The sequence below is a fragment of the Aptenodytes forsteri genome, unplaced genomic scaffold (assembly GCF_000699145.1).
Source record: "Aptenodytes forsteri isolate BGI_AS27 unplaced genomic scaffold, ASM69914v1 Scaffold366, whole genome shotgun sequence".
NCBI lineage: Eukaryota > Metazoa > Chordata > Aves > Sphenisciformes > Spheniscidae > Aptenodytes > Aptenodytes forsteri.
In genome coordinates this window covers 1,161,951-1,180,034 of record NW_008794621.1, presented here as the reverse complement: position 1 = coordinate 1,180,034, position 18,084 = coordinate 1,161,951, and the positions used below count along the sequence as shown (strand labels likewise).

Below are 18,084 nucleotides of genomic sequence, written 5' to 3'. Positions count from 1 at the left end.
CTAAAAGACTTAGAAACAGGCAGCACTCTGAGCCTTCGTGCGGGGCAGTTGGTTGAAATATATAACAAAATTACTTTCAATTGTTAAACATTTGAGAAAGTAGTTTGAGATTTTTGTAGTTTCAAAGGAAGACAAGTTACAGCACTTTTAAGGTTGTTTAGTTTACTCATCTCAGTGAAGCTATGACTTTTTTGTCCTGTGGCTTTGTGTCTTCTTTCATTCTGCAAGCCTAATGCCCCGTTCCTGTCTGCTGTATTACCCATCTCCTCACCTGCTCCTGTTCTGTGCCATACCCTCTAACACCCTCTGAATATACATCTTCCAAATACACACCTCACACCCCACGCACAGTTTTTAAGGCAACCTATTAATTAACCACCACTGAGAATATGTCTACAATTTCCCAGTATTCGATATGCAAACCACAACCTGGAACTCCAGGATACACCCTTTTTAAACAATCTAGGTGGTTTTAAAACAAATCCCTTCTATGAAACCAAATGGAAGCCTGCGTGGGTGGGGAGGTATCGGGAAAAAGAGAGGAGGGCGGCGGAGGTGCCTCCTATACATGCTCTTGCAAAAGCATGACTTGCATATAATCAGTGCATGCCTGAAAATAAGTTTCTTTTGATTTAACCATCAAAATGTTTTGCTTAAGTCCACTGTGTGTAGTGTGCTTGCCTGACTGTGTGCTTAATGTTCCCCTGCAGACATCTCCATAACAATAGAATCTACTCCCTGGGAAAGAAATGCTTTGATGGTCTCCACAGCCTAGAGACTTTGTGAGTTGACCTCTTATTTGTTTCCTTTTTTTTTCAGTGTTTTCATTAATATTCTGAAAGAATAAAGATAGCCTAAAAGCCAAATGTGGTTTTTGGCTTGCCTAATCGCTACAGGATCTAAGTGATGGTTTACAATGACTCTATGTAGCAAATCCTATTTTTGACTATAAAATCAGTTTGCCTTTTTAATAAGCATTGTCAATTGATAAATTGTTTGAAGGACAGTTGAAAACTGTACTGAGCATTGTAAAGGAACTGTCTATTCATGAACAGTTACGTTTGCCTAGTTTAGTACTATTTATTTGTCTTGTTTAATCAATAAAGCTAATAGCTGGATTGGGAAATTGCCGCAATGAAAAGCTTTAACATTAAGGAACTGTCTCGCCATAGAGGAGGGTTATAAAATTAGATGGTTTTATTTTTTTTATCCCTGGAAACAGCAAAAGTGCCAGGTAGCCAAATTGTGCATGTGTTTTACAAGGGGGGGAGAGGAATGTTTCAGTTGTATCCAAGTTTTTGTCTTTAAAGAGCTCTGATAAAGAGTAGCACTGGTAAAGATTGAAATTTCCTCAAGTTTTCACCGTAGTTCTGTTCAGACCAATTCAAATTTTCTTGAGTTTTCTAACAAAAAATAATTCTACAGAAGAACACCAAACAGGAACGCAGTGCTGATGGTTAGCACAAAGTATTTCGCTACAGAGTTAGTCAAATAAAGATACTGTCTTCTAGAGTAGACCACAGACCCCAAAAATGCTACAGGGACAGTAAAACCTTGCATATCCTTCCCCCTGGCATGTGCCATAGTCAGCTGCATCATTTTCAGAGATTTTAGATATTTCACCCAACCAGGACAGAGAGTAAAAGGCCTGTTACGAGGAACAAAGTTTCAACCATGAATAATGCTAGTCTAAAGGTGACTATTTGCTTTCTCATCTGCAGAACTATGTACTGCCCACTTTCATGTTTCATTAAGATCAGAAAGCAAGAAGTTTTGGGCTTTTTTTTTAATCCCTCGTTTTGATTACATTGATCCCTTGGCACTGAATTGCAATTTTTCGATTTTGACTTTTAGCCGGCTGTGAGTTGAGAGGAAGTCCCTTAGTGTAGCACCGGAAAGGGGGACGGGAAAGGAAGAAGGAAAATGTAATCATTTGTTTTGTTTTTTTAAGTGAGATTCACATGGCACTTGGTCAAAAATGGGGAAAAACAGAACAATGGAGTAAGTAATTGCAAACCCAGTCCCAGCCACCTGGCATGAGAGCGATGGAAACACGGAGGACAGTCAGGAACCTGGGAATAAGTGTAGGTGCAGCCACTTCACTGCAATAGGAGAATGTAGCACTTGCCTCGAGCACAGTAATTGCATACTGTATAGACCGGTTTCCAGATAGTTTCAAGATAATCTAAGGAGATCTCGATGTAAATGATGGACGCCAGCTTTAACATCATTTGTTTGCATCAACCCATAGGTCTGGAAATCACATATCACTGGAGGGCAAAACCGAACCGTACATGCCTGTAATCTCTTTTTGTCAATAAGCAGGAGAGAGAGATTTACAAGCAGGAAGGAAAGCCTTGTTGAGTTCAGACAGCAGTTTCCTGCCTGCATTACTTCAGCCTGATACTATTTCAATTTCAATCTATTGTAAACCGTGATTTGTGTTTTGCCTGTTCAAAAAGGCTTTTGCTCAAGTTTTTCAGACTATATTCTTCACAAAGCAGTGCCAGAGAGCATCACAGTAAACTGGCATATCTCAATTTTAGTTTCAGGTGTCTCCTGAATGCTAAAGGACGCACATGTCATGCTGAGGGTGCAAGTAGGCTTATAGTCCATTCAGCCTACCAGAATAAAGTCTAATTACCGCTGCAGCATGAGCAGTTCTTAAGGCAGAGGTCACTACCCTAACTAAACTACCAATTTTACAATTTGTGTGGTTAGAAACATTCTCTGTATGAATATTGACAAATCTTAAAATTAACAATACAGTTAATGATAACATAGAATTTACTGTATGTTTTCCCACTTGTTTACCAGAGGGAGATCTCCCCTAATGATTTTTACCCTCCAAACTCCAGTATCTCTTATTTTTACCACTTAACCACTGGGAAAAATCTCTTCAGAGATTTTTTCATCAGAAAAAAAAAAAAGAAAAACTAATACAACTAGACAGTGAGTCAGAGGCAAATGAAACCTTTATAGTGAGATGTATTAGCCATGTAAAATGCAGCTCACCATACAAAGTTGTTGAATATTCTGTTTGAAAGAATTTTTTTCCCGTTAATACTTTCAAGTAATGAAAAGGATGAGCAATTTACAAAACAGCAAATCCCTTAGTAGTATCTGAATCCACTTACGTTTTCTTTATTGCAGAATAGTTAAGATATAACTAAAAATAGGACGCTGATAAAAACTAGGAATGATAATGTGCCCTAAATAGAGTTTGTTGGAAAATATCCATACACTTTTGAGGATTTCCTGGCTTTTGGCTGTATGTATTTATTCAAAGCATGGAAGATGATATTTCATTACAAATGCCAACAATTCTATGCTATCCGTTATGCAGTGCATAACCTAAATAACAAAATCTGTTTTCACACAGAGATTTAAATTACAACAGTCTGGACGAGTTCCCCACTGCTATCAGGACGCTAACAAACCTAAAAGAACTGTAAGTACAGAGCTCATATTAGGAAGGAGGATGTTTTGTCTAGTGTGTGATTATTTTTTTTAATGCTGGTGATTTTATCAGTAATCCTTAAAAACTGATATCCTAGAAAAAACCGATAAACATGCCAACATGCATAAAAGATCTTTTTCAACATTCAGTTTAGAGCATTCACGTTCTGACAACTTTTACTTTTTTACTGCATTGTGCAGTCGGTTTTGCCAGGAACTTCATCCTTGGAATACAGTAAATAATAAACACAATTAATTCACACTGAGTCCCAAACATAACAGTTGGATTTTGCAAGCAATGCAATATATCAGAGTCTTCTGATATATATATACACACTAGTCTTCTAGTCTAAGCAGAAGAAGGCGTGGCACCCTTATTAGTCCATCAGGTTTAAATGTCTTTACCTTCTTCCCTCTCTCCTCCCACTAAATTAAAGCAGTTTCTTTTCAATATAAATAGTCCTTTGTAATGCTGTAAATAAAACACTTCTGCATGCACAGACATAGTTTGCATTAAAAAAAATCAACAATGAAAAGAAACCAGAGAAGTTTATTGTAAGAAACAGCTGAATTATAAAAAAATGAATGAAATTATATTCACACATCATACACACATTGTACACATCAATGCGTATGTTCAGAATTCTTTCCATTTGAATTATTTACCATGTTGCTGGTACCATCAGCATAGATTTTTGAAAAAACTAGGTAATCATATAGGAGTTGGACACGGTTGTACCCCTGCTACATCACAAACTGATCTTAAAGCCGCTTTAAGTAGCTACCTGGGATTTTTTCCAAAGCGGGGATCCTTAGGCAGTGTTGACTCCAGTTCAGCACCTCCAGTGTTGGCAGAGTGCGGCTCCGGAGAAGGGAGTGGGGCTATGAGTTTCTCAGCCCAACTGTTCTCGGCTGCTGTTACGTCATTTGTCAGCGAAAATAATAGGTATGAAATCCAGTGGCCTCGAAGGATTGCCTTTTTGCTGACCTCTGGAGTCAGTAGCCAAACATGGATAACCCAGGTTTGCAGTAAATGCACCTTGCCCAGTCTAACAAACTGCCTGATGTGCTTGAGATTACTCACTGGCCCTGTAGGACTTCACCTCTTGTGAAGTATAAAACTTGTTTCGGATAAGCTCCTAGGTGCAAGAAATATTTGGAGTGTGAAATTGCAACCTGACATCCCAAATCCAGCACAGACCATGAGACCATGTGCTTCAGTGCTTTGTTTGGGCCATGGAAGCCCGTCTTATAAGCGCAAGGTGTCTCCCACAAGGCTGTCCATGCCCTGCCATTCTCACCCAAGTGGGAGCCCAGGCCGACAGAGGTTCAGCTCATTGCAGGGCCACCTTAGTAAGGGTGTTTCTGGGTGGGAGCTCAGAATTTGTGCCTGGGCTGAAAACACAGACTATGGCTTTTTGTCTACAGCTTGGAGGCATCCAAGGCAGCCAGTCAGAGCTGGAGATCTGCTGGCAAGTGGCCAGCAAGTCGGGGCCATATCTGTTTGGTGCTACAGGGACACCATTGTCCCAGGTGCTCGGCACTTCAAGGTCTCAGCTGTAGGAGTAGTTATCTCTCCAAAGTAAGCGGGTATAGCTGTTACCCAAAGTTAATGCATACGTAATGTTTTGCAGGCTGGATTTTGAAGATACGTATAAAAGCATTTTTCCCAGTGTGGCCTTAATACAGTCTTTTTACCCGAGGGTGCTGATAGATTTTACTGCTCTCTTGCTCAGTATGTGAACTGCCAGGCTATAAAGTGCCTTCAGTTCAGAGAGGGTGTATCACTTGGGTACAGTGCCCCAGGACACAGGCTGCAGCCGTGAGCATGCTCTCTTCCAACCAGCTCAGACGTGCTTCAGGCTCTTCTCTGCATAAATGCACTGAGTCTGCTCTTGGCTGATGATGGGGCTGTTCTCTCACTCCAACTCAAGCCAGAATGGTGATGAGGGGCCAGATACTGCCCTGGGAAGTAGCCATGCCATTTCCTTAGCTTTTCTGCCATGCAAGGAATCCCATTCAATACAGCCACAAAACCAGTCTGTTTAGTGGTTCTAGATTAAATGGGATCCTCATATTGCTTAGAGTCTGTGTCTGCATGGATGCAGGTTTTATAACGAGGGATTTAGAGCCTTGCTCTGTAGCTCATCAGCAGTAGCACAGTGCCTAAACAAGTAAAACCAATAATGTGCGACCTGTTCAAATAATGGCCAAATGCGCTTGCATCAGTGAACAATTTGAGGCTTTCTAAACACATAAATTTAAGTTGGGAAGCCTTTTTCATACCCGACTGAACTAATGGGAGTTTCCCACACAAATCATCATTGTTCTTTTGAAATCTTAGTTGTTTCTTTTGTTTTTCACAATGGAGAATTACTCGTATGAATAAAATCTAATGATTAATGATGAGACAAAGATTCGGCCCTCTATGCACTACTACATTGGATAGTTTGTTCGTGTCCACATTTAAAGTATTTCAACAAAAAGGTGATTGTGGGCTCAACGTCGTATTAATATTACAATATAATGTAAAAAATCATTTACTTGGTAAACTTGTGCAATCCATTATTCTCCCAGCAAAAGAAATAGTTGCAGTTTAACAAGTACAGGGGGAAATGTATATACTATTTTATTGTTATTTATTTAATTATTAATCTTTAACTATTAATGTTATTAGTTCATATGTGTGTGTATTTACATATCTACATTATATCTATTTACATACACACATAGATACATAGATACATGACATACAGCTACGAAGCAGTTTCCTACTGAGGGCATCTTAATTTTAAAATGCCATTTTGCAGTTTACTTCATCCAAATGGTTTTGTTCATTTAGAAAAGTGCAGAATTCCAGCTATTTCGTTGCTTTTCTTTTCTTTTGCTTCTCTCAGTTCTGTCTTATTCCAGAAAACAAGGACATACCTTTACATACAAACACTTTTCTTATTACAAACAGAATATTGTTGTGCATTGTGAATACAGATTGTGCCTTCACTTTTTTTTTCTTACTGTGTAAACCATTTTTCCTTTTGTAGGGGATTTCATAGCAATAACATCAAGTCAATACCTGAGCGTGCATTTGTGGGTAATCCATCACTTATTACAATGTAAGTGATAAGAGTCTTTTCAATTACTCTTCTTATTGGGGAACGGGGAACTAAGTATCATATTTGTGGCTAATTGTCAAATAGCTCGTCTTGTGAGTATACCGTGTAGCACATCGTTATACAAGCAAACAAGCTTATGTCTTTCCAACTTCATGGAAAGAATGGCAGTTTGCGTGCCCTGTTTAAGGGAAGCGAGTAGTGGTCTCTGGCCTTTGACCTTTTATTTGAACTATTTCTTCTAAGTCTCTTAGGATTACTGGCAATGTAGAAGCTAGCAAAAATTACTCTTGATGCATTCCGGTCTGAGTTCCCATTGTCTTACATGGGAATGCATTTAATGGGCAAACCTCAAAATAAGAAATTGTAAAATAAATGTAAGAAAAATAGTGACTCATCTTGAGCAATAGTATTCTATGAGCAAAGGTAGCATGACTTCAAAAGTGCAAGGGAGCCTCTTCTGAGCAGGTGAAGTTCTGACTTCTCCACCTGCTAACCTTAAATTTGTCTCAGGCCGTAACAAAGTTCTTCATATTTGGATTTCTATCTTTGCAAACCTGGGAGGAAGAGGGAATATTTTGTTGACTGGCTTCTGGCTTTAAAACCAAGAAAACAATGACTACTTGAATATTCAAAATGTGAAATGTGGTTGATGGATATAGATCAGTGGGTGAGAAAAGCCCAGAGGTGCACCTCTGCTACAACCAGAGGTGCACAGTCTGTGATTCATCATAGAGAGTTTACTCATTTGCTTATAGTATAATCATGTAACATATTTAGAATCTGTTAAAATATTTTTCATAAAATGTCTTTTTATCCTCTTTTTGCAGTCATTTTTATGATAACCCTATCCAGCTTGTTGGAAAATCTGCTTTTCAACACTTACCAGAACTCAGAACTCTGTATGTGTTTCCTTTTTTATTTTAATTGTATTTATATGTTGCAATATTAGAGTTGTCCCACACTTCCCTCACCACAGTTGTATTGAAACGATGTTTTTAAATTCTAGGACTTTAAATGGTGCTTCACAGATAACAGAGTTTCCTGATCTGACAGGGACTACAAGTCTGGAGAGTTTGTAAGTGCTAGAGAAGTATTTTTGCTTTGTTTTATTTTTTTGGACACTGACTTATTCTAAAGAATGTCCTAAAAAAATATATTTGTTTTGCAATCTTTAAAAAGTGATCTTTTTTTTTCTTTTTTTTTTTATAAATACTTTCAACAGGACACTCACAGGAGCACAGATCACTTCTCTCCCCAAATCAGCTTGTGATCAGTTACCTAATCTGCAAGTGCTGTACGTTTCAGTAAGATTATTAACATTACATTAATGCAAGAGATTAATGGACAAATGAAATCATTATGATTTCAAAATTACCCAATTACTGCTATTTCTGTGTCTCACTTTACTTCTTAGGAATTCAGCTTAGGGAGCAGGCCCCCGTGTTATTCAAAAAGTTCACGATCCACTTATCAGTCAGGATTTCCCATACGTTGCTGAAAAAGATAATTACTTTGCATATTTTTAGGAAAGGGTAAAACAGTTCTTGATTTTGTTTAAAAAACAACAGAACTACCTTATTTTCTTTCATTCTGTCTCTCCTACAGTAACCTAGGGTTTTTTCCCTCACTGACGCAGATAATTCAGTGAAGTGAATGGAAAATATAACTGCGTAAGGAGTGCAGTTTTGAGTCCTTGTTGTGCTCCTCTTTTAGTTTCTTTTCCAACCAGATATAAGTAGTTAACTGAAATTTTAATATTTTCTATTGTATTATACTATTCCTTCGCATAGTTGGGGCATAGTTTTTATACTAAATATCCAATATTATTTTAGCTTGGAGATTTCCTTGGAGTTTGCTTAATCACTAACGAAAGTAATCATTCTGTCAGCTTCTTTGAGAATAAGCCAACAGCACTTTCCTCTATGTATTACATCACTAGGAATGTATTTGGTATTAGTTCTCTGGCCAACATTGAAATAGCACTAATTATAACACATTATTTGAATACCAGCATGGATGTCATGAACATTTCCAGAAAAAAATGTTTTAGTTGATGGACTCAATATAATCATTTCCAGAATGATAAAAGACAGAAACAGAGTCTGTTGCCAGAAGAAAGTCTGCACACAGACTTAAATTTAAGTATGTCCTGTATTATTCAAAAACAATAAATAATCTCAAAACAGAAGGCAAATAAATACTATAGTAATTAATAACTTGTATAGTTCATAGTAGAGTAGGACTGTCCATTGGAAATTCACATTTTTTATTTTTGAGTATCACCCGGTATTATTAGAGCTGATATTTAAAAGGGTGGGGAACCAATTTAACAGCAATTTCATGTACTCAGAGTTGCTCTTTCCCCATTCCCATCAGATTGGAACCAGCCTGCCAAGCCCACATTTAGGTTTGCACGTTAGTTTTGCCTGTGCCATGAAGTATAACGGTGTGCTGAACCCCACAAGTTACTTGGAGACTGCGATCTTGAAGGGGCTTCCTGGCTCGGATACATGCACAAACACTACAAGCGCAAACACTGCTTTGAAAGGCAATTTGTGCATCCTGCCTAGCCACCAATACTTCCAAATGTGGATTAATGTACCGGGAGGCTTCCTGCATGTCTGTGCACCTGCAGTAAAGGTGTATGTGGGAACACGGTCCCAGCAGTCTTTGAGAGACTACCCTCAGCGCAGTTGGGTCTGCACCTCAACATGGGAACCAAAACCACTTGCCCTCTGCTGCTGCCAGGAGCCTCATGTATTAATGAAGTGGGAAAAATCCTTAAAAAAAACCAAGTAAAATATTAACTGGAGCTCTAATAGAAACTGAGGGGAGAAGGGTTTCGGTTTTGGGTTTGTTTTTTTTTCTGCTGCTGCCAGGAGCCTCATGTATTAACGAAGTGGGAAAAATCCTTAAAAATAAACAAGTAAAATATTTCCTGGAGCTCTAACAGAAACTGAGGGGAGAAGGGTTTCGGGTTTGGGTTTGTTTTTTTCCCCATGTGTGAAGAGAGAGTGTCAGTATGTACAAAGTTCAAGCTGGTAACATACTTTTAAGAAGACCTAAGTCACAAATCTGTGCATGACAGAATAGCCACAGTCTGCCAGACATACCAAACATCTTTTACCTTGGCCTAAAAGCCTCCAGCTCACTTGAATTCTCCTCTGTCATGTCTGATTTGGACCACAGAGTACCTGTGAAAAATACAAAAACAGAGGCCGTAATCTTCCCTGCTGTAACAAAAAATATACATATATTGATGGTAGTCTTTGTGCATAGTAAAAGCAGAGTAGAATACCTTAAAAACACACACGGTCATTACTTGCACCACTTGCACAAATCAAATATAGAATAGTCTAAATGCCCCTGTTGGAATAGTAACAGTCAAAATAAAATTTTACCAAGGAGGTAAATGGGTGGAGATGAACCAATTTTAAGGAATTTGAAACAGGAGTGAAAAGAGATTACTCTTTTACGTGCTAATATTGGGTAACTGTGGAAAAGTACATTTTTCCTAATTATAGGCATAAGCTTTTTCTCTATATTCTTTTCACTAGCAAATTTCCCATTCGGTTCTCCCTGAGCAACATGTATATATAGGATGAGACTGTTGGGTGGTGGGGGAGGGTGTTTGGTTCCTTTTTTTTTCCCCTCCAATTTCTGCAAATTGCCTGGGCTTGGTTTTGATTAGTTATATTATACTATAAATCAGTCCAGATGTTTCAGTTATTCTGTAATTTGTTGAGTTTTGGCTCAAGTCTTTTTAAGGTTTTTTCCCCCCCTGTAGTGATTGATTTCAAAGTTAGGTCCAATATTTTTTTAACCATTTCCCTCAGTTATAAGATATAACAGTCTAAAGATCAGAGGCAATAGTGCTTAATTAGAAGTGTAGAATGGAAAGCTGATTACAGTCCATTGTGATTATTACCAGAAAAATACAGGATCTTCTCTGAAAAAATCTGAGTATATATTTTTAGTAGATTATTTTAAATGGTTTAAATATTTGTCAGAATTTAATGAATATGAAGGCTGTGATGTAAATCCAATATTCCCTATGAGCAGATGGCCAATATTGTTACTGTAAACCACTCAGCAGAAGTCTACACTTCAGGCAGGAAATCTTCAGACAATGCAAGGAATTTGCAAACGTAGGATATGGAGTTAATACATCTTGCCTTTTCCCCTCCTCTCTCCTCCTCAGTTAGGAATCAAAATCTGACAGATGAGGGATGATAAGTGAGTTTGCACATTTCTATTCTTCTGTGAGTGTGGATAAAAGCAAGTTATTTTAAATTGAGTGTGAAGGTAGACAATGAAAGATCTTTTTCTTCTAATGTTACTTTGATGTTAATCTTTTCTTTTCTTGTGTATTACAGGGATCTGTCTTACAACCTGCTGGAAGATTTACCCTGTTTTACTGCATGTAAAAAACTCCAAAAAATGTAAGCACCAAACTACCCTAAAAAGCCTAAAAAGAAGCATCTATATACAAATGTGTTTGTGCATCATTAACTTGGTTATTGCTGGCTGATTTGACCTATCCCAAATACGTACCCTTACACTACATTGAAGTGGATCATAAACACAATCTGAAACACCCCGAAGTGTCCTCCACATGCCTTTGAAACTGAGGAGATTCTTATTGCTGTTTCAGTGACTTGCATCACAATGAAATCGGTGAAATCAAAGCAGACACGTTTCGGCAGCTGGCTGCTCTTCGGTCTCTGTGAGTACAGCCCTAACAGCCATTCACCCAGGTTCTCAAAAACATGGGGTATATACTGCCTGCTCGCTATATGCCCCAAAACATCCTTGTTTCTGTTTTTCCTCGCTTTGATCTTTCACCCATTAGGTCATAACTGAAAGGAGAACAAACATTGTGAAGTTTAGCATCGGCAGCAATGAATTCAAAGCTGTAAACTTACAGCTATAAAAGTTGTTACTTCTAAATGTTTCTGATGGAGGTGGAGAGAGATAGTGAGCCAGAGCTGGCATCTGTTGGCGGGTTCACATAATAATCAGCTCTAGGGAGCATGAAATCTTTTTATAGAGAACAGCGTCTTAAGAAATAGAGTCCAGTCATGTGCGGGTTTCTAGTTTTCACACAGACACATGTGCTAGCAGAGTAATTTTATCAAGAAATTACTCGTGGCTGTAAGTTTTTGCAGGATCAAACCCATACATTTTTTGAAGAGTTGCTTTCAGTCTTTTTGATTTTTTCAGGGACGGTGAAGATTGAGATTAGGCAGTTAAGCCTATTGACAATGGATTTGCTGTTCTTAGTCATATCATGAGGACCTCTTAGAAGCAGTCCATATACCCCAACCTTCGTTCTGCTGCCTTAGGAAGCTGTGAAGCAGACTGAAAATAACTGCCTTAGACTGTAGAAGGTATTAAGATGTTTTTAGAAAGTTGTCAGTTTAATAACTAACACCATTAACTGACTAACATAATTTAAAAATGGAAAAAAGATTTTGCACTATGAGATATGCAGAAGCTTATTCAAAATATTTGCATGTAATTAATACCTTTTTTATGTTTAGGCCTCCTAATCAAGTGTATGAAAACTTCCATATTCACTCAGTTGGTATGTAATTTTCCACTCACTTTTCTTGTAGGGATTTAGCTTGGAACAAAATTAAAATTATTCACCCCAATGCCTTCTCCTCTTTACCATCTCTGATCAAACTGTAAGTATTTGTATATCTTTTACATTCAAATTTTCACATTCTTCTTGCAAGAGCATACAAAAATCAAATAACTTGGTGCCCCAGCAGAAATTGAGGCTTTCTCTATTCTAATCTTCTGGTCTGTTGAATACGTATCTAAATGCCTGCTTTCTTGTACTTCACCAATTCCCATAGGTATTATGGAAAACCTGCATATAACACTGTGTAATCAGAGTGATTTGGGGTCCATGAAGAATGTCAGTGCATCTGCCTTTCTTCATTCAATTTGTTAGCAGTTTAGTGTCTTGTAGCAGTGGGAAATATTTCCTGTTAGTTGAGTTTCAGGACTAAGGAATTGGATTAAAAATTAAATAAGAAACATTTTCCAGTACGCATCTTTATTTCATCGTTCCTCATTTGATGGAATAGTTTTTCTTCTTTAGTAAGTTCAGCCAGAGTAGTTAGCGGTCAAAACATCAGCAGCCAATTTTGCAGGCCTTTTTCACAAGCACTTCTCAGTCCTTACTAACTTTTTCCTACTTCCCACTGTCATTGTAATGCCTCTTTAAGGTGAATCCCTAAGGCATTGGGTGTATGGGGAAGACGTGAAAAAAAATTCCTCTGGAGTCATCCTGCTGCATGGTTGTCACAAAGATATGCTGCTGGGCATTTGCTCACAGATAATCCAGTAGGTGCTGGGAAACCTAAATTTGGAAAGGGGTATTCATTTCTGTCGGTGTGCAAAGCCTCCCCTCTGAATGGTGCACTGAAAAATGTCCATAAAGACAATATTGTCTATGACATCCCTTTTGGGGCCCTCCTCAGAACTTTCCTTCTTTGTGAGGTAAGCAATAAATTGTAGCTTTGGTCAATAGCATAGAACAGTCAGAGAGGGTTGAAGAAAAAAGCCCTTTAACACATACACGGTGTACCAGTGTTTCCTGAAATGCTAGTCTCTAACCCTGGTCTGACTGAAATCAGTGGTCATTTTTACCATTGCATTAGGACCAGAATTTCACCTTTGGTATTTAACTATGTCGTTAGCAAGAGGACACACACTAAATCAGACAGGTAGAAGACCAGTCTGTCAACATACCTTATTTTATGTCTAGCCCTTAGATTTCAGTAGATAGTCCAAGAGACAGGAACTTTGCTGTTCAGCCTTGGGCATAAAAGCATTTCAGCAGCATCAGACTCCCCTTCTTCCTCCTTCTTGACTGTTGACCATCTTAAGTATTGCAGTGTAGATAATTGCAAAGAGGACTGAAAAGGCTCATAGAATAAATAGAAGAGAGAGGGAGAAATAGAGAACAGAATACCTCTGGACTTCCCCCTCTGATTACTTTACCATCTCTCCTTGATCACTGTCACTTTTTTGTTCACCTGTTTTACTTTCCCCAAGTTACGTATCCGCGTTCATCTGCACTGTCTTCCCTCAGCTCCTCAGACAAACCTCAGCTTAGAACTGTCACCTTCATCTGCTGCAGCCCACACCCGTCCTACCCTGAAACACACGTCTTCCCCGTACACCCGACCTGCTCCCTGTGGAGCTTTCAGGGCAGCCGTGCCCTCTAGCATCCCACTGAATCTTTCAAACTGTGGGAAGCTGTTCTGGTACTGGCCCCCTTTAATTCAAACAATCTAATGAACAGATTTTAAACTCATTTGCTAGTCTCAAAACTGGCACTATGAATGTTTGGAGTCAAAATTTGACAACAGAGACTTAGCTAACTGCTAGACATTACTGTTAGCTTTCTGCTAGACACGTAGGTGCATACTCCTGAGTGGTGCTGCAGCTTTGCTGTTCTGACTGGGGCCTCTGCTTAATGCAGTCATTTGTGATTGAGTTAGAAAAGTCTAACCTGTTTTTCCAACGTGACAGTTCTAGTGCTGAAGAAAAAAAATTAAAACCCATAAGCTGATTTTTATTTGCTGTTATGCAGGGATGTGTCATCCAACCTTTTGTCCTCTTTTCCTGTGACGGGACTACATGGTTTAACTCATTTAAAATTAACAGGAAATCATGCTCTACAAAGTTTGATATCATCTGAAAATTTTCCAGAACTCAAGTGAGTATATCATTAAAACTAATAAGCCACATTTGTGTTCATGTGCAATGGAAGGTGTGTCAGTGTGTAACGCATGTTACTTTGTATTGTCAGTCTTTGATCTGTGCTATTAAAACTAAAGCAAATATGATAAAAATGATAGACTTTTTTTATTATGCTCACTTTTAACTGAAGAAACTATGAAGGGGTTTGAAATACTAACCCCAGTACTTGCTTAATACGAGCCACATCTGCTTCCTGGTGATATGTTTCAAAAGCTGTTAAAACAATATTTCTAGCAGCTCAGTGATATGTCCTGCTTCTACTGGATTGTGCTTACAGAACTTCCATTATATTTAATGAGAACACAGCAAATATCAAGGGAAGAATATACTCCTGAAGTTCCAAAATATTTGACCTCTTTTGTTTGAACATGTTTTTTCTGTAATCTTTTGATTAAGATTCAGATAATAGTTTGCCATTATTACTAAAACATTTTGATGCTAGTAATTTTCTGCTGGATGCTCTACAGGATACAGGATAGGAAATGTTCTCTAGAGATCACTTGCAGCTCTGCCAGTGACTGGATAACCATAGAGAAATCACAGTGAAAAGAGTTTTGCCTCTGACTTCAGGGTATTTGGGAGTGTCCCCTAACTCTCCCTTGATTTTTATATTTTAATTAGAGGATGCCAAGTGCAACATATGTTTTTTCCATGTTTTACTGTAAAAGGTTTGATATCATAAAATTTGAAACAATTAAACAGTGTACACATAGTTACAGAATCACAGAATGGTTGAGGTTGGAAGGGACCTCTGGAGGTCATCTTGTCCAACCCCTCATGCTCAAGCAGGGTCACCTGGAGCCGGTTGCCCAGGACCATGTCCAGACAGCTTTTGAATATCTCCAAGGATGGAGAGTCCATCCTTATGTCTTCACTAGATTTGCCTTTTGCACTGAAAAAGCCCCATGAGTTTAGCAGGCAGACAACTCAAGGAGACATTACCACTAATGAAAAGGCCTGGATTGTTTGGAGTTATCAATAAGGGAGTCGTGAGTAGAAGTGTGGAGCTGATTGATTAAACCTCTGCGTACAGCACCGGAGGGATCCACACTAGAACACTTCTATGATGGCATGTTAATATAAACTGAGAGAAGAGCTGCAAAAAATGGTTCCGAGGTTAGGAAATAATGCCTTAAAAGTCTTAATAAACCAAATACTTGTATTTTGTCACAGAGGAGATTGGGCAGTGACTTCATCACAGTGTATGAAACTACTTTATAACACAAACATTACTAGAGGCCTTAAGCCTCTCTGACACTAGAGACCTTGAGATGGGTCTCAGAGGTCAAGAAGCAAGTACCATAAGAAATCATGAATGGCTGAGTCTGAGCTTCTGCCGTAGGTTTTCTTCTCTCACTGACTTTGCCCACATGTTGAGGCAGGTGACGATTCTAAAATACCTGAAGGTTCTTTAAAAGAATGCAAACACAAGAAAATGGATTACTCCAACCTGACAAATAAATAGTGATATATATACCATGGCCTAGAGGCATAAGAGATGCTGCAGTAGTCCTAGAATAATCTGAATCTACTATTCAACTGAATGATGTACAACTAAGATTTTTTAATTCTTTTATCAAAATTATACTTTATATGATTTTTTCTACCAGTAAAACTATGTAAATTGCTAGTGTGTATTTCATCTGGGTAAGTAGTTAACAAGGATGGGTCAGGCAGTAGCTTAAGTCTTAAAAGAAGGTTATAAAAAGCATGATTAATATATCTGGAGTTGAACATCTGTGAGAACAAATTATATCCAGTCAGGAGAGAATGAGGTAAAATCCTGAGCTGGAGTCTGCAGGACTTTTACCATAAATCAAAATGAGTCCAGGACTTCACACAGGGTCACTGCACAGACAACGCATGAAGCACCAAACTTGAACAGAGATCTAAAACAAAATGAAATTTCACCCTTTGTAGTTGTTGGAACTAGACACTGGTTACAACATTAAAGACAAATTCCTGTGTAAGAGCTTCCTGCTCATCTAAATGGGTCATTGCTGTTCAATACACCAACACATCAAAGAGCTGAGCATCCTCTGCCCCACCTGCAGCAATGGCATGAGAACGCTCTACAGAGCTGAGCCCAGCCTGCTATGGCAAGCTTTGAGGAAGTCAAGTCAGGCTGCCAGCCACTCCTTCCTTCTTTATCTGATGCTTTGATTCAGCGCTGTAAAGAACTCAGGGATTTACTCCATTCATCATAACTGTGCCTTCCCATTCACCGTCAACCCCACACCTTTGTGAGGTGGAAAACGACCTTGCGTTCTCTGCTGCTTAATCTAAAAACAGAAAAAAGAGGCATTCCTTGCTGCAGGAAAAAACCCTATCAAGGATACAGATATCATCAGTAAGATAAGCAGTAAATAAAAATTCAGCCAGTGTTTCTAAAAGAGTTTAATTTGACAAAGTCCAAATCTAATCACCCACATCAAATAAGCACCAGCCATAAAAAGGACTGCTTCCAGCACTGTATGTGCCCCAAAATGCACTAATTTAAAAATCATTTTAGAGCTTAGGGTTCTGTTTGTTCCCCTTTGTACCAACCTTTTGGCTAGCACACAAGTTTAAGTCCTGTTGGCACTGGGCCTGATTCAGACTGATTTCTTTACAGATTTCCCAGGGGGTTAGAGGTTGCTTGGAATGCTCATTATGTTAATTTACATGATTAACCTGTTGAAAGTAATCTGATAGGAGGATCTAGTTCTATTTTATTCCTTTTAAGTTAAGTCGGAATAACTTCTAATCACCTCTTTATCTTTGAATTTTTTGGTTTATTGGGCTTCTGGAATTAAGGTGAGTTGTTAGGTTTCACTATGTACTATTGGCGAACTGTGCAAATTAAATATCTCTGCTTCCAAAGCATAAAATGTGTCTAAGTAATAGAAGAAGTAGTCTGTAGAACTTGAATATATGTAGTTCTTCCATGCTACCCCAGAATTTGCACATCCCCAAAGGAATTAAATTCAGAACATACTGGAAATGAGCAATTTTCTGACAAAAGAAACCCTCAAAATCATTGAAACTCACTGACCTATATTCAGTTATGTGTTAGGAATAGCCATGATCTTAAAAGAGTTAGGAATGAGCATCCAGTGTCCTGCAATGACCGTGCTCATTTCTAAGACAGTTAATAAAGTAAAACCTTTTCCTCAGTAACATCTGTTTTCACACACAGTGCCTTTCTGATTCATTCACCTTTTGGTTTAGAACACTGCTTTCTTGATACGTACACGAAAGACAATCTCCTTTTTGCCATCTTACTGTGAAAACAGTTGGATGTGGAAAGAGGTGGATAAAGTTTGAATTCCAAAAGATCGCATTCTCCCAAGACTGGAGAAATTCCATTTGGGAAGTGATGTTTTGGCTTTGCCTGTTAGGCAGGTAGATGCCGTTGTGATCTTTGGATCTGCTTTTTTAAAAGAAACCATTAAGAAAGTAACATGGAGAAACTGTTGAGTTACACTGTAAAATCATTCAAAATCATAAAATAGAAATACAGCTCTAAGAGTAACATTCACTCAATGGCAAGGCACATATCTCCCATTTTCATATTTCCCATGAAAATGCGTAAGAAAACTTCATTGTGCCTTTACTAAAATCAGCCTAGAAATCATCTGCATTTCTGATGTGGAATTTTATTTGAGAGTCCTCATTTGTATTATCATGACTGATTTTTGCCCATAGATATTTTTACTTTCAGTCATGGTTATTTAAACAAGTTCCTTTG

At 38.3% G+C, this 18,084-nt stretch overlaps 1 protein-coding gene across 1 annotated transcript in view; it reads left to right on the top strand.

The window, feature by feature from the left end:
• Positions 1 to 18,084, top strand: part of LGR5 (leucine rich repeat containing G protein-coupled receptor 5) — a 179,626-nt gene that overhangs the window by 157,099 nt on the left and 4,443 nt on the right. Inside the window, exons 6-15 of the mRNA XM_009273211.2 lie at positions 711 to 782; positions 3,383 to 3,451; positions 6,501 to 6,572; positions 7,400 to 7,471; positions 7,579 to 7,647; positions 7,795 to 7,866; positions 10,949 to 11,014; positions 11,227 to 11,298; positions 12,191 to 12,262; positions 14,185 to 14,310. Coding sequence (XP_009271486.2) covers positions 711 to 782; positions 3,383 to 3,451; positions 6,501 to 6,572; positions 7,400 to 7,471; positions 7,579 to 7,647; positions 7,795 to 7,866; positions 10,949 to 11,014; positions 11,227 to 11,298; positions 12,191 to 12,262; positions 14,185 to 14,310 — 762 coding nt within the window. The remainder of the gene's footprint in view (positions 1 to 710; positions 783 to 3,382; positions 3,452 to 6,500; positions 6,573 to 7,399; positions 7,472 to 7,578; positions 7,648 to 7,794; positions 7,867 to 10,948; positions 11,015 to 11,226; positions 11,299 to 12,190; positions 12,263 to 14,184; positions 14,311 to 18,084) is intronic.